General features: G+C 36.2%; 1 protein-coding gene, 1 non-coding gene and 1 pseudogene across 2 annotated transcripts; all 3 read right to left on the bottom strand.

Moving 5' to 3' along the window:
* Positions 1–592: 592 nt before the first annotated feature.
* Positions 593–2,041, bottom strand: LOC143606578 (UDP-glycosyltransferase 91D2 pseudogene; annotated as a pseudogene).
* A 12,481-nt stretch (positions 2,042–14,522) lies between these two features.
* On the bottom strand, positions 14,523–16,539 carry LOC143606579 (protein WHAT'S THIS FACTOR 1, chloroplastic-like). The gene is made up of 2 exons (XM_077082305.1): positions 15,339–16,539; positions 14,523–14,640 (listed from the first exon to the last, which is right to left on the bottom strand). Exon 1 carries the CDS (start codon positions 16,537–16,539, stop codon positions 15,361–15,363), a length of 1,179 nt encoding a protein of 392 aa, XP_076938420.1. The 3' UTR covers positions 14,523–14,640; positions 15,339–15,360.
* Positions 16,540–16,644: 105 nt separating this feature from the next.
* On the bottom strand, positions 16,645–16,717 carry TRNAV-UAC (transfer RNA valine (anticodon UAC)). Its single transcript has one exon. It is a non-coding gene; the product is annotated as a tRNA-Val (tRNA).
* Between the last annotated feature and the right edge of the window lie 316 nt (positions 16,718–17,033).

Here is a 17,033-nt window from a genome sequence, read left to right on the forward strand (position 1 = left end):
AATCTGGAATTCTTGAGTCGAAGAACACCACCAGGCTGCTCATGCCCAAAACTCATATATAGAGTATTAACATATTATTTGAATTCGATATCCGAATGGGCGAATGGCTTCGGTTCCAAAACTAACAAATATTCGAGTTCGGGTGCTACCTCCATTTGAATATTCAAAAACCAAATCCAAAACTTGAATTTTATCAGTTCAAATAATTAACACCATTTATTCTCATCAAATGACGGAATTGTATCTCTCTTATGTTAACAAAATTCTTTGTGTAACTTTGTTAATAATTTTATAGCTTTAGCTCTATAATACTTCATAAATAATACAAACTTTTAACAAATGAAATTTATAATAGCAAACTTTGTTAAAAATATAAACGTATTATTCTATAACAAGCACCAGCAGCTGTCTATTATGTGAATGATAAAAGATCTAATTACAGATGACATGAAGATGAAAATTTATTGACAATTAACAAAAATAACACGAGTCTACAAACACACTGATTCAACATACCAAACTACACACTGATTCAACATACCAAACTTTTAATGGGACGGAGGAAGTAGTTGTTATTCCAAACAACATTTGATCATGCCACCACACGCCCCTTCTTTTCCAAATAGTCTACGAAATCGTCTATATACTTTTCTTGCAGTTTAGCATCCCCGAATGTTTGGCTCAACTCCATCGCATTTCCCTTGTAGATCTTCCCTTCGTCGTCAACTATGACTAACCTCAGCGATCTGGCTACCGAGTCCTTGGTGAAGAAGCCGTCTTCCTCATTTCTTGGTATCTCGATTCCCACCTGTTTGTTAGCTGGCACTCGAGAATTCAAGGCTTGCTCCCCCGAAATCGGTAGCATTATTAGAGGGTGGCCGAACTTTAGCCCTTCCACAATTGAACTCCAACCACTGTGTGTCAAGAAACCACCCACCGACTCATGGCTCAGTATTTGTACCTGAGGCACCCAACTCGTCCACACACATCCACGATCATGAGTTCGTTCCAAGAACCCATCTGGCAACTCAATAGAGTCTGGGTCAGTAGAACCCGCGGGTTTTCTAAGAGCCCAAAAGAATGGCAACCCGGAGAGCTCAAGACCCAAAGCTAACTCAATCAGCTGGCTTTTGGTCACCATAAACTCACTTCCTAGTGCCACGTACACCACTCGACCTTTTGGTTGATCATCGAGCCACTTCTTGATTGTCTCATCTTTCTCGTCAACAACGTTAGAGGGTGTTTCGGGTGGCATTAACCCCACGGGAACCACGGGTAGCTGATGTAGCTTCTCTAAAAGGGTTAGCCATTGGGGTTCAAATTCATAGCAATATCTCATAAACATACACTCGGATCCCTTCAAAACCATCCCCATTCGATATGCATCTGAAACCTCTGAATCACCAGCGTTATAATGTCGCACCATAGAATCAGCCTCATGCTTCCGGTAGCATAAGTTGCTGGGAAAGGGAACCCACTTCGGCGGTGGTGTCAAGAAATCCTCAGCTTTTATTCGACCATCGGAACTATTTATCAAGTCGTCTGGTGATGGTCCCAAAAAAGCAACAAACCATGCGGTGAAATTCGAGAAGTAGGCACGTGAAATTCCAAGGCCAGCCGCGATAGACGGCAACCAATAGGGAGCAAAGTCATAAATAATCCAGTCTGGAGACTCTTTCTCAAGAAACCGAGTGACCTCTGGCTGAAGACCATCAAAAGCTCTCTTGAGGAAATGAACATCATCGGTGCAGACATCCATGGTGGACTCTGCATTCTCGGGCAGCTCTTGAACGTGCGGAAGTTTGAGTTTAACAAGATTTATGAGCGGTGACAAATGAGAAGGGAGACGCTGAATGTTTCTAGTGGCGGAAAGAAAAGAGACTTTGTGACCTTTTCGGGCTATAAATTTGGAGAGTTCAAGGAACGGGAGGATATGGCCGAAAGCAAGCCAAGGGAACACCGCTACGTGAAGCTGTTTACGCCCGTCCAAGGAGTCAGGGGTAGCCATTGATGGAAGTAGTAAGGCGTTTGAGACTGTTTGCTTTGTCTTTGGATTTATACAGTGAGATGTGTCCTGCAGAAAAATATCCACCTCCCATGTGTTTTTAGGGACTTTTTAGGCTTATAGCAACTATCAAAAAATTTCTAATTGTTGGTACTTATTGTTTTCTTTTGTCACGTCTCTTGAAAATTTTAGGTATGCCATTAAGACCATTGCCGTGACGTCTAAGTTCTAACATATATTTTTCTCAATATTTTAGGTATACATTAAGACCGTGAATTCTAAGTGCTATTCTAGAGGGTTATATTATCTACCTCTTCTGATAAAAGATATTTTTTCTTTTTATAGCATGGCTAAATGAGATTGATCCTTCTCAAAATTCACCTAAGGACCTACCGTTCTTTTTTTTATTGGGCCATATACAAACTTCAAAAATATTCTAATGCTACGTGGTGTGGTTGAGAGGGCATCACTAGTGATATTGATGGCATCAATGATGCCCTTCCCCCTCCCCCATCACTAGTGACGTGAGAGGAATGACATGCAATCCTCATGCCAGTCATTGCCTAATCTCTCTCTTTCTTTAAATCACTTTTAATTTTTAAAAATATAAATAAATGGAATTGTGTAGAATGATGGATAGTAATGCATAACATGGAACGATGGGGTTGAATGATGAGAAAAGGCTAATGGGACTCTGATGGCTGATGGAGAATGAGGGAAATGACCACACTGCATAGCACTAATTTGTTCATTCTAGGATCTTATCGGTGTTTCCTTGCAGCTACCTCTCTCTGCGATTCTTGGCTACTACCATTACCGGTTTCTTCAAGTGAGGAGTCATATTGCTAACTCATGTATATCTTTGATATGCAAAAGCAGCTAGGGGTGAGAAAACAAAGTACTAGCAGTGGACAAAAGATTAAGCTAGAGACACAAAGATAACATTGCTTCCACCATTGGATTTTATTAATTGCTTTGAAAGGTGATCAATTATTATAAAACTTTTATTTTTAATTCACTATAGGTAGAGAAAGAGAAAAGGGTCTTTCCAGAAACAACCTCTTTCTGAGAATTTGAGATAACATGTCACCCTTCCAAGACGTATACGTATGCCATTGATGGGATCTTCTCCCTAAATATGATTGATTGATTAATTGAGTTAGGTGGAGAAACTAAGAGACTGGGTATGAAGAAGTTGTGAGGCTTGAAGAGGTAAGTGGTTCATTTAAGAAAGGCCTGCATCCAAAAAAGTAGTTTACATTTCATCTCAAAGAGTGAGAAGGAGAATTCAATTGGTTTTCAAGAACCCACAAGTGGTGAAAACAAGGGTTTCAAGTCACCACATAAGCATTTAGCTCTTAAAATAGTACATGTAAAGTTATTTTATATAACCACATCTTAATTTTTTTTAAAATTGGGTTTTTAATAATGAAATATGAAAAACCAGCTCCCTGGATTCTTATTTCGCTTTTGTCCTCGAAAATGATTGAGCCATCCTGGATTTAAACTTGGGTTTTTTTTTATTTAAACGAGTTGAGCTTACCTTGGCTCTTTACAAATCGAGCCAATTTCTAGCAAGCTCAACTTTTCAAACAACCCTAAATGTGAAGTACTTGCGATTGAACATTTTTCTCTCTGATAACATTTATTTCCACATGTCAATTGACGTTATTCGCTTTTTGAAACTAAAAAAACCGGTTTGAGTTGATAGATGTTTACTTGTATTGTTGGTCAACACGAGTTGGTTGTTTTGGGCTGACCTATAAACACTATTTTGTCAACTATTCATTTTATAAGAGATAATGGGTTTGAGTTGAAAGGAGCCCTTTGATGTTACTGGTCAACATAAGCTGGTCAATTTGTGTTGACTTTATAAACGCTATATTGTTAACTAGGATATAGCCCGTGTAATACACGGGTGGTTAAAAAAATGCAACAAAAAATTTAAATTTAACAATAGACATAATAGCATACCTTATGGATTCATAAGATATAAATAATGATATATAAAATTTTATAATTCATAAATTTATAAAAATCTTATTTAATACAAAATTTAAAGTTATATTTGTAACTTTGTTAGTAATTATATAAATGATAATAGTATGAAAATTAAATAGCTTATTAGATGTAAATTATAATTTTGAAAATTGTTGAGGTGGAACCTATGTAAATAGCTTAATTAAATGCCATATGGAACTATCTATTGCTTTAATATAGTAGTTAGATTATCCATAATTAAAAAAAGTCAATACGGGTTTGTGTTGAAAAAAACCCTTTTATGTTACTGGTCAAAACAAACTGGGTTGGTTTGGGTTGGACCTATAAACGCTATTCTGTCAATTATTCGTTTTTTAACACACAAAATGGATTTGAGTTGAAACATGTTTATTTGTCTTACCAGTCAACTCGAGCTGGTTCGTTTTGTGTTGACCTATAATCACTATTTTGTCGACCATACGTTTTTATAAGAGAAAACGTGTTTTGAGTACAAACGGGCCTTTTATGTTATGAAATTTAACAAGCCAGCTCGGCAAAGCTCAAAAAACTGAACGAACTAGATATCTAACCGCAACCTCAACATGAATAAAACTAGCTCAGCTCGATAGATCATGAAAAAATACAAATAAGATAACTGTCTGATGGTCAAATGATCCAATCAGACTTCTCATTTAACATAAGGGGAATGTGGGGCTGTGGGGCATTACATGTTTTATGGTAACAGTGACCATCCATCTCACCAACAATAGTGGTAGATGTTTAATAGCGTACATGATTTCATATATTGGAACAGTCTTGGTGAGGATCTGTTAGTTATTCTCCTTTTCTGTTAACCTTGTGTGGAGGTAGGGCCATAAATCCTAGTTACTTATTATATCACGTGTTGTGTTTATTATATTACTAGGTTATGTACCCGTGTTTTATACGGGTTTAACAAATTTAATTTTATAAAATGTTAATATATAGTAGATAAAATGGCAAAAGAATTCCTTTATGTTTGACCTGATTTTCATTAGACGTCATTTAACGAAAGAAATAGCAAAAGGCATACTTCATGTTTCAAATTTGTTTCACGTTACGTCCTTTGTCACTAACCCAGTTAATTTTTTTTTATTAAATCTGGTCATGTGCCTTGCACACGAGGATAATGTGATCATTTTACCTTTTAAGGACTATTTGTGTTATTAGATTTAAGATTAAGTCTTAAATAATAAAGATCCTTCTATTTTTCATTAAAATACAAAATATATATACAACATCACTGTCGTCCCTCCCCATCACCATCATCTTCATCATCACCGCCGCCATTATACGCTGTCACCACCGTCAACCTCTCTCCGTCAACCACCACCGTCCATCAAACCCTAACCCTAACTCCATCACCTTCAACAAATCACAATCATTTACATCCTTAACACCAATCAAATCCTCCAAACACCACCAGACACCAAAATTAGCAAACTCTAGACCATTAACCTTCCTCAAAACCACCTTCAATACCGGTGTCACCGTCGCCGCCGTCTTCCTCTCACGTCTCACCGTCAAACCATCCTTCCTAATGGAAATCAAAATAAAGTCCAGGAAGCAATTGGTTTACTAAACCAGTTAATCGATGTCGAACCGGAAGACGGCGAGTGGAAGTTACTTAAATATCATTTAAACTCGTACGCAGGCGATCACGAGTCTGCGAAGCTAGGGTTTGAGGGAATTATAAAGGAAGATCCTTTTCGTGTTGAGGCGTATCACGGGTTGGTAATGGTGGCGTCCGCAAGCGAATTTGTTGACGAATTGAAAAGTATCGATACTCGGATTGTTGACGCGATTGAGTTATGCATGAAGGGGAAAAAGGTGTGTATTAATTGGGGGGGGGGGGGTGGAGAGAGAGAGAGAGGGGGAGAGAGAGAGATTAAAATTTTTTTAAATATATTTATTTTTTAGTTTTAATTATTAAATAAATGTTGGAATTTACAAAAATACACTCATGTGCAAGGCACATGACCAGATTTAACAAAAAAATTTAACTGGGTTAGTGACAAAGGACGTAACGTGAAACAAATTTGAAACATGAAGTATATCTTTTGCTATTTCTTTCATTAAAGGATGTCTAATGAAAATCAGGTCAAACATAAAAGACGTCTTTTGTCATTTTGTCTATATAGTAAGTGCATAATGTTGGTGCTATGATATTATTTCATATTATATAGCATGAAAACACAATACCATAAGTCATAAGTTTAACATTAAATATAAAAGGGTCTAAGAGTATTTTCAATATAGTAAGCGCATATGTTGGTTCTATTATGATATTAACAAAATGTTAAGAATTTTTCAACTATATTTATGAACATAAATCATATGTTTAATAGTTTCTTTGAGAACCATAACGTTTGTTGGTACCTACCTATTTCAAACAAATATTTCATGATCACACAACATCAAGTGTTTAAATAACTTAAAGATTTTAAAGAAGATAAATTTCTAAATGAGACATCGTTTCATCAAATAAAAAGTAGCCTCCTTAAAATCAGACGTCCGATAAAAGGAAAACATCAACAAAAACCCAAGAAACGTATCGTAAAGAAACATAAAATGAGTGAACACTGAAAAATGGATAACAAAAAGGAATTTGTTTGTAACGATAAAAAAAAACCTGCATCTACCTCTCAGTTTTTGGAATCATCAGTCTGCTATGTCAAGTGGAATCGGACACACCCATTGCGTCAATCTTCTTTGGTTCACTTGACGATAGAGAAAATGAGTCATCAATGCCATATACCTCTTCGCTTCAAATCAGCACCGGTAGTCTTGCGGTCTTGCCCATACTATCATCATAATTGGAAAGTTGGGTTCCATTATTAGCATAAAAGAAAATAGAATCCTACATAAAAAAGTAAAGAAAACAAATATTTTAAAAAATTGATAACCTTCAAAGTAACATCAGTTTGTGGTGACAATTCTAAATTAGTTAGATTATCAGAATCAGATTTGTCATCTTGCATTTGGCATTGTCATCTTGCATTTGGCATAAAAGGTAGTATGTTTTACTTGCACACATGACACATACAGCCAGTTTATTATATAAATGAAGAAATATTATAATGATGTTTGTAATAAAAGATACCTGAGTAATATGAAAGTTTTTTAAAGTTCAGCAATAGTTTTGGATCTTCAATCATTTTAGAAATTGAAAAAAATCAACATTTTTATCAATATTATTGTTCTTGATCTCGATCCTAAAGACGAACTTTCTTTCTATTAGGACATTGAAATGAGCAGGAAGCTTTGCAAATTCAGGCAATTGTGGAAAACATTAACTATATTTACTAAAAACATTATAAAGTATAGTAAAATTATTATAAACGGTTGAAAAAGACAATCAGTATACCTTTTCTTGTTTATCAAAGACTTGTATAACAGTTTGTCCTAAAAGCTCGTAAACCTCTCGTTCAAGGATAGCAAGAGTCACAGTCCCCGTGCAATCTTAGACTCTTATGGGGATCTTGTATCTAAAAAATAATACTTGTAATAACTTTAAAGAATAATAAAGCATACCAATCTTGTGAAATGATGTATGCCACCTAGGGAATGAATATGAAAAGTTGCATTGTAGATAAGTAGGAAAATATTTAAAACTTAGGAATAGCATATGATACTATAGTTTGAGTGCATTTGTCATTGGCACAGTGTACTCCTTATTGACATCAAAACCACCTAGATCTTCTATCTTTTGAATTGTGACTAAATTAGTTTATACTCTGTTTTTACATAAATCATATCCAAGATAATATCATGATTCTTTAATGCATACAGCTTTGATCTTACCTGCAACAATAATGGATTTCACCTATATCATTAATGGTATGTTAATAATTGTGTTTAGTTGAATATAAAAACATTAATTCAAAATAACAAAACATACCTTTCTTATTTCATTAATTTCACGAATGTTGACGAAATCAATTTCATTAAGAAATTCTTCTTCAAGTGACGAGACCATAGATATACCAACGGACCGATGAGAGGATGCCGCTTCACCAATACTTTTCTCAAGAAATCTGGTGTGAATAAATATTAACGCTTATGTTGATTAAGTAACTTTTATTAATTCCAAAAAAAGTATAAGTAAGGCATTCATAAATGAAATGTTATATAATAATTCATCATTTTAGACTTGTAGTTGAATAATAACATACCTCTTCTTAGATATAAGAATATCATTAATCGGTGAATATATAAACAATCGTTACAGATCGTAAGCATTAGAAACACTCCTATCCTCTATGCAATAAACACAAATTCGTTTATTGTATGAAGTATACTAAAACAATCAAAATAAATTGGTAGATTTCTAATATATACTCAAATAAAAATGAAATGATAGAAATCAAATTAAATATTATAAGTTTTTAATAATCAATGCTTACAAGAGGCTTTCATAAGAAAACTTTTATGAAAGACAAAAGTATGAAAAGGTAGCAAAAACTTTATTGTTATTGTTATGTAAACCATATTGTTGTAATCAAAGTATTATGTAATCACAAAATGCTGTTAAGATTCAAAGCACTATTGTAATAAAAAGAAGAAATGCATGCTTGTGAACAATAATGTACCACGCAATCACACTAATCAAGATGGTCGAGTACCTTGTATCCTTTGTACAAAAACTGTTTATCTAAAAAACAATAATTCGCATCAGTTTTAGAGTTAAAATGCATCATATTTGTAACTGCAGATAGCATTTAACAGAAACATATAAAACCGAATCCCTAATTCACAAAGTAGTTGAATTTAATAAAATTTCAAAAGACAAAAAATTAACAGAAAGAGAGGTACCGGGTGAGAGAAATTAATTGTTGGTGTCACACCCTGACTAGCACAATGCGGAAGCGTAAAACGGGAATGTAACAGACACCTCTGGTATCAACACATTGTTTATAAAGAAACATTACAAACTAATTTACAATATTACATTTCTTCGTTCTATCATTGTTTTACAGTCTAGGCGATACAAACAAAACTAGTTCGTTAACTATACATTCTTACTACTATCGCCCTTGCTTCTATTCACATAGCATCAACCACACACCTCAGGCAAGTAACAGATCACCAAATCATTCCAATTTAGGTACACCTGAAAAACAGTTTAAAACGGGTCAACTACTAGAGTTGGTGAGTTTCACGAGTTTCAAGAAAGCAGTAATGAGTATTCACAAGTCAACACTTGTAATCATGAAATAAGTATGTATGTATGTAAATGATGTATGTGATGTAATTATGCTAGGCTACAGTTAAGGCTGGACTGTTCGTGCTACGTGCCTCCATTCTCACGCTCAATCAACCACTGTGGCCCCTTTCCGCCCACAACATGCCCCGGTAGCTATGTCTAACACTACATAGCTGGTTGGTAAAAATATGGACATGTGCAAACGGGATAATGTCTCAGCAACCGTGCTGACCCCGCCTGGGTTTGTCAAACCAATAGTACTATTCACAAGCCACCGGCTCGAAGTTAATCACTGTGTTAGTGGGGACTTTCATGTGTTAGCACTTAGATAATTCACATCATCACATGTTTCAGATAAGTATATAGATATAAACAAACATGCTTTTCACCCCAAAAGTTCGTAAAACAGTTTAGAAGTGGGGTCATGAAACTCACGGTTTGTTAGATAATCAGTACTGTATCAACTCGTGGTTTGTTCGGTCCGCTATCAGTAGTTCCTATGATCAATATTATAATAATATTAATATTTTAATATTATTATAATCTCAATACTAAACTGGGTGTAGCTGGAACGCCCAGAAAGTGGCAATAGGCTTAGGTTGTGATGTTGTTCAATGTCTAATACTTAAAACCGAACTTGGCTCAGATTCCCGTTTTCCCAGCTGAGCCAAGTTGTTCATTTACGCGTTCAGAAAACAGTTATGGAAAAATAAGCTTGGGTAAATGTATTGGTTAATAAAATAATTAAGTTATTAAGAAGGATCACATACTGGGGTCCCGGATTAGCCACGGGGCCCGTTTCCGTTTATTCAGTTTGATTTGAGAAGAAACGCACACAATCCACCCGGATTGTCCAGGTTTCTCATAGAAAAGTTCATTTTCATTTAATTAGTCCAAAAATATGATTTTTGATCACTCTTGGTGTTTTGATATTCCCGCAGGTTCGTTAGTCGCAAACTTGCCGGTTTTTATAAAAATTGAATTTGTTTAATATTCAAATTAGCATAACTAATTAACCGTTAATCATTAAATTATGAAAATTTAACCACTTAAAAATATGTAGATTTTTATAAAAATATTTCTGGAATTTATTTACTGATTTATTAATTTATAAAAATTCATTTTATCAGCTATATTTCGCCTGAAAATCGTCCGTTTACCTCAAAAAATTTCCAAAAATTCCACAAAAATTCCTGAATGCTCAAATCATGTCCTAAATCAACCTGTATCAATTCCAGAATGTAAAAAGTTCGTGCGATATTCTTTTCGGCCCAAATTCGGCTATAAAAATTCAAACGAACGCATATAAACAAAACACCTTTAAACTTCTCCAAATGATCCCAAAATTCATATGTGATCAAAATACATCAAATCTGAGTTCCCAGAAAAGTTTCATAATTTTTGAAGTATTTTAGCTATTTTTCCCAAATAAACGTCCCAATTCGGTAATAAATTTGCCAAATATTCTCGGATGGTAGAAAAATTACCAAATTTGAACAGGGACTCATTGACATGGTCCCTGATGTCCCTGAAAAATTTCAAGTCCTAATAATATGCACATCACAACCTTAACCTAAATAGCCCGTAAGCGAGTGTTTCGGCATTACCTTAGCGGGTTTGGCTCGTTTCCGACTTTTTAATCAAGTTTTCAGGTTCTTGTGCTTCTAAGAAAGCTAGGTATAAGTCCTATATCACAAACCAAGAAATTTTTCATCAACATAACAGCCCTTAACTTAGGATTTCGGCTAGTGCACAAAAATGAACTTTTGAACCGTAAAAACACCGTTTCAACCCTTTAATCTGTGTTTATGGCAAAAAAAAACTATCAAAACAGGTTCCTTACCTTGTGTTTGATCAAAACATGTTTATGGACCATTTTTAGGATTTTTACACGGTTAGGAATGATTTTTAGTAACCAAGACATGTTTTTATGGTATTAAACAAGTTTAAACAAGTACAAAAGCTACTTATTTAAGCTCCTTACCTTAGGGTTTGAAGGTTTTCTGGAAAATCAGCTTGCAGCTGCTTGGACCTCAGTTTTTATAAACCAAAATGAATAAACAAGCTTCCAAAACAAGTTTTATAAAAGAATGGGGGGTGGGGTGTAGCTGTCCAATCGGGATTCCTTATGGTCCTATGATGGGCTGTTTTGGCCCAATGATCTGGTTTCTCAGGCCCAAATACGAAAAGCCCGGTCCAAATTTAGTTCGGGTTCGGTTTTTGGCGCGAAAAACTTATCGGGTGCGTTAAACAGCGCGAAAACGAGTGTTTTTCGGCTAGTTTTGTGTAAAATTATAAAAACACACTATATGTTTGTAAAAATCAAAAATATTTTCACGGATCGCTTAAAACATTTCAAATAAGTGTTTGGTAAGTCTTTTTCGGCTTAACGGATGATACAATGCTTGGTTTGTAACTATCTTTTACGTTTAAATCTATAGCGGGTAGTTAAACGAGCATATTTTCGTTTAACTTGTTTGCTATCAAACTAAGTCCATATTTCTAATGTTTTAGCTTGTATTAAACGTATATCACTTATAGATGGCCCCCCGAGATATCTGGGTCATAACCCGACCCGTTTGGTTAATCGTTCGTTTGTTACGCAAAAGGCGTTTATTTGCTTAATCGGTAAATATGTACTGAGGTGTACCTTGTTTTGGCTCAAATGTCATAGTTGGTGACTCCACCCTAAGTTTTGATGAGGGGTGGCGTTGAGAGGGTTCAGATATACAAATCAATTAGGGTTTGATTTCGTCTGAAAAGTCATCGATGACAAGGAAGCTGTAGTTTGACGCCGATGGAGACGAAATTGGAAGTTTTGATCGCCCGTGATTTTGGATTTTGAGGATAAGGTTTGAGGGATCTGAAACATTATGAATGATTTTCTGAAGAGAAGATATAGATTGGCACATGAGAGGTTTGGGAATGATTGTGGTTGAAGATTAGGGTTATGAAAGGAGTAGGGTGGGAGGCGGGATTTTGAGAGGAAGAGGAGGCTAATTAGAGGACACGTGGCACAAGAGCTTTATTTATTAAATAGTATAGATATAGATTATTGTTTACTAACCAAGGTCCAATTGGCTGGTAGGTTTGTGGAGGTAACCCCTAACCGAGCTTGTCCCACTAAGATTAGGGTTTCATGATGGTAGCTATTAAGTTCTCTATATAAAAGGTATTCACCTTTCATTTTAAAGGACTCCTGGCCTTCACTATACTTTTTGTGTCTGTGAATAAGAGGAAACTCTTGGCAATCACCTCCCCACCCCCACTCTTTCATGACAGATCTCGAGCAAACCGGAGAAGATCAATGTGTGGGTTTGTTCATCTTGAAGAACGAAGAGCATTCATTCAACCCGGCACGGGCTGAATCTATGTCTCTTCACCTTGGTACATAAATTGCACATTTGCACATTGTTATAGTTGCTAATTTGTTATCATATATGCTGGTTAACTGTGGTTTGCAAAATAGTGGGACAGTTTGATTTTGTCGGCTATAGAAATAGGAATAACCATAACTAGCCTGCTCATATTGGTTAAAAAAAAGTCAAATTGACCCATCGGTTTTTGACCAGGTTCGGATTGGCCAATTAATTTGGACAATTCGGTTTTATGCACCCCTAAAACGAATTGGATCGGTTTGGGTTGACTTATTCATCATCATTTTTTTTATCTATTATTGATATTTTATAAATACTTATTAGGTTAATTATGATGTCATGATTACAAAAAAGAGCGTCATTAGTTCATACAATGATTATAATTCAAATAACCCAAAAGCTCGTTCACAAGCAAACGGGCAAAAATAACCCACTTGTGTAGTTGTGTATGTTGAACACAAGTACATTGGGTCGCACCAGTTACATATGCAAAGACAAGAAAATGCTAAGTGGACGTGGGCTCGGTTCTTGAAGATTTTGTAGGCATGAATGTGGCCGAACATAAGCCCGATGTTCCAACATGAGGAGTTTTAAAAGACCTGGGGTAAGGCACTGATTATACAACCACACGGAGTATCGGGCTTTCAAGAACGGTTATTTTGACGATTTTGACCAACCGGGTGATCAGTCATACGATGCATGGCAACACGGATTCAAAAGAGACTGAATTCAACCTCTTTTACAGGAAACTGAGATCTGTGATTGTTCCTGGCCGTTGAGTACATTTAGGTTATGGGTTCATGAAAATTGAAAGAAACTGATTTCGTGACTATGTGCTAACGGTTAGAGGTGTGATCGGGCCATGATGAATCAGATCGAGTTAAAAGGATGTGGAAGTCCATATATATTGCATTTATAAAACTTCTTTATACACATAGCATAAATAGAAGTATCACTGAGTAACCAGCATACTTGGTTAAAATTGTTAATATTTAATGACGACAGGAGTATGTTTGTAATGCATTTCTTTTACATAATTATGTTATTATGTTTTACCTTTTTTTTTATTTGTATCAAATTATTCAGAGGATTAATTTACATACTAACTAATCCCGTGTAAGACACGGGTTCTAAAGCTAGTGAATATAATACATATAAACACACATAATCTATAAATGAAAACTTAATAAATAAAATATGTTCGAATGTTCGTTTGTATCAGTTTGGTTTGCACAGACCAGTTCAAGTTCCAAAGTGTTGGCTGGATCATTTAATTGATCGCCAAACTGACCCAATAAGCATACATGGAGACAAGACACACATGTCTTGTTAATATTAAGTTAAAATGTTGAACTCTTGTTCAGTTTAAATATAAACAAGACGGATAAACAGACCCCGAGTTAGACATTTGCCATCAAAGAACAAAAGGGTAAGAACAGTAAAACAGGCAGGGTGACAGGTCAGAACGAGTTTAGGTTAGAAAGGGTTCCCTTAAAAAACTGTCTTTTTTGCTTTGGGCCAGAAAGGGTTTTTTTTTTTAAAACATTGACAAATCCAGAAAAGGAGAGTTTATAAACTATGTTAATATTTAAGCCAATAACTCATGTAGTAATATATAATATATGAAAAAAAAAACATAATCAGGTTTACTGATTAATTAGTAAAACAAATTTTCTTAATCGAAATTATAAAAAGGTAAACAGTAAAGCCAGTGGTGGATCCAAGATTTTTTTTCGAGAGTTGCCACTGTTTTGAGATACACCAATTCCATAGAACCAGACATAAATTTTCCGGGTCGGTTTGGATCGGGTAAGGTTCAGCATATAATAGAAATACAAAACAATAATTGGAAAAAGAATCATCGTTATTAGAAATTAAAAAATAAAAACATCATATAAATTCGATGGCCTTTACGTTTAAAAAAAAGTTGCACCTCAGTTCGTTTCTTGCTCCTCTCTTATGTTTATGTTCGCCATCTGCTGCTGATACACCTTCCCATCACCCCTACTGAGTGCGGCTTGGTGAAAAACTACCTGCAAACATTAACAAAAGCATGCCACATACAGAAAATTAGCATGCTTAAAATCCATGCCATTAAATTTTAACACTGATAGTGGATACAAAAAACCTACTTTAGTTTTAAGATCAGAAACTTTGCCCCCGCTTTACACAAAGGTGCATACGGGTTTTATAACGAGTATGGAGGGACTGTTTAACGGGAAAAGCTATAGGCAGAATACCATAAAACATGTTAGGGCAGCATACACTATTAGGACTCTAAAATACAGCGATTGGATTCTTAACTTCAATGAGTAGCTTGATAGAAAACAGAACATATTTTCTTCATGTAACAGATAGCAATGCCAAGTAATTAGTGAACAAGTCCAGGTGACCAGCTAACATCTTATGTAGAGCATGATTGGCACATAAAGGGCTAACGGCGCAGCTTGTTGCCCATTTTGGCTAGTCTCACCGACCAAAAAACCCGATCAGTTTAGTTTTCTGTTTTCCAAACGCGTAGCGAGCGGTTCGGCCAAAACTTAGAGTCAAAACCAGTCAAACTAGACTATTAACACCCCTATGACAACTTATTGGGTCTTTACTAAAGACATTCAAATATTCTTGTAAACTACTGCAAAAGGCAATTGCAGACTAATATGTTGAAACAAAACAGTGATCATCTAAGCTAAACAAACAAGAATGAAACCATATAGATTAGAAATAATATTACCTTGTACACAACCGATATCAAGTTACTCGATTTCCAGTTTCTGTTTATCTGCAAATTCACACAACTTCTCATTAAAAACAACCTGAGGATCTTTATTCATCAAGACACCATCTTCCCCATAAGCATCCTTCAAAAACACAGCCCAATTCATCTCCGTCCCCGCCAAATAAAAACTCCTCGGCTGCTTCAACAACATCGCGTAGGTATGCTTCGTAAGACTCAACTCCTCCTTAAACTCCACAATATGATGAATCGAAGCCCGTTTCTCCAATGTCAAGTTCAAAAACTCATGAATCACACCAACCCTATACTTCTCCGCCTCCAATGTCCAAAGATCCAACTTCGCCCCATCCGAGTAAGGCGACACAAGCGGAAGCGTGTTCAACAAATTCAACTTCCTCTCATTTTGCTCACCCAAATCCAACAACTTCCCATGCTTCACCTTAAACTGAAAAGCTCTCTTCGCTCGGTCCTCATCAACAACAAACTCCCGCTCCAACGCACTCACCGCCAGATTCTCGTTCCACTTCACGAGCTCCAAAATCCGCTTCCCGTCCGCTTCAACAACCGTGTTGAAATACTCCGGATACTCCCTAACCCGGTCTCTAAAATCCTCCGGTATCCCAAACAACGCTCGACAATGATAAATCTTACTCAACGGAATCCGTTTATTCGCCGACATCATCAACAACTTCCTAACCACCTCTATCCTATGTCCCTCCATTTCATTTAAAACCCTCTTCTCCTCCTCCAAATACTCTTCCATCAAATCCGTAAACCCGAACCATATCTTATCGTTCGCGTGACAGTACGTCTCGAACACGAGCGGGTGGCGTTGGAGAAACTTAAGCGGTTTCCGCCCGCGGGGAAACCCGAGCTCCCGGTATAGTTTACCGGCTTCATCGAGGCGGAGGACTTGTTGGGGCTGTTTGGAGAGGTAATCTTTGGTTTTGAGGAAGAATCTGAAGTGGGCATCGCGTTTGAGGATGCTTTCGAAGTGTTGGATTCGTTCGGATTCGTGTTGGACGTGTTTGGTTCGTGGTGAGTCGGGTTTCTTGCGTTTTTTTCTGTGGGATTTGGGAGTTTTGGTGATTAGGAATGAAGTGGAGTATGTACGGATCGTGAAATTGAAACAATTGGGATTAGGGTTTGGGTTTTTGATTGTGTTGATAATGGTGGAGAATAAACGCCAAATCGCCATTGAAGAGTTGTAAGGTGGTTCAGATATTCATATCGGCGGCGTAGAGACTGATACGTCACCGGAAAAGAAATTAAAAAAAGAAAAAGAAAAAGAATTAAATGCAAATGTTGCTGCCCGGGATCGAACCGGAGACCTTTTGCGTGTAAAGCAAGCGTGATAACCACTACACCACAGCAACTCGTTGGCTATATTTTGGAAACAATTTACCTTAGTTATGATGTTATGGTTACTACTATTGAAAATTTTTTATGGGGTTACCAAGCAGGAGTGGTAGTGTGAACTTAAGATCACTTATGTTACTAGTTGAGACGCTTTGAGTTGTAACGGGTTCATGGATGGGAACTTGTCGCTGCTCAGGTAAGTCGTTGTTGAAGATTTAAGGAAGACCTTACCACTGCTAAGATAAGTTAGAACTAATCAGAGTTGCTATTGCTTAAGTTATCACTAATCAAGCACTTTCATGGATGAAGAGAGAACGGGCGATCATTTGTCAT

This window comes from Bidens hawaiensis, unplaced genomic scaffold (genome assembly GCF_021521415.1).
Source record: "Bidens hawaiensis isolate Kalapana, Puna unplaced genomic scaffold, B.hawaiensis_p1.1 tig00075636_1, whole genome shotgun sequence".
NCBI lineage: Eukaryota > Viridiplantae > Streptophyta > Magnoliopsida > Asterales > Asteraceae > Bidens > Bidens hawaiensis.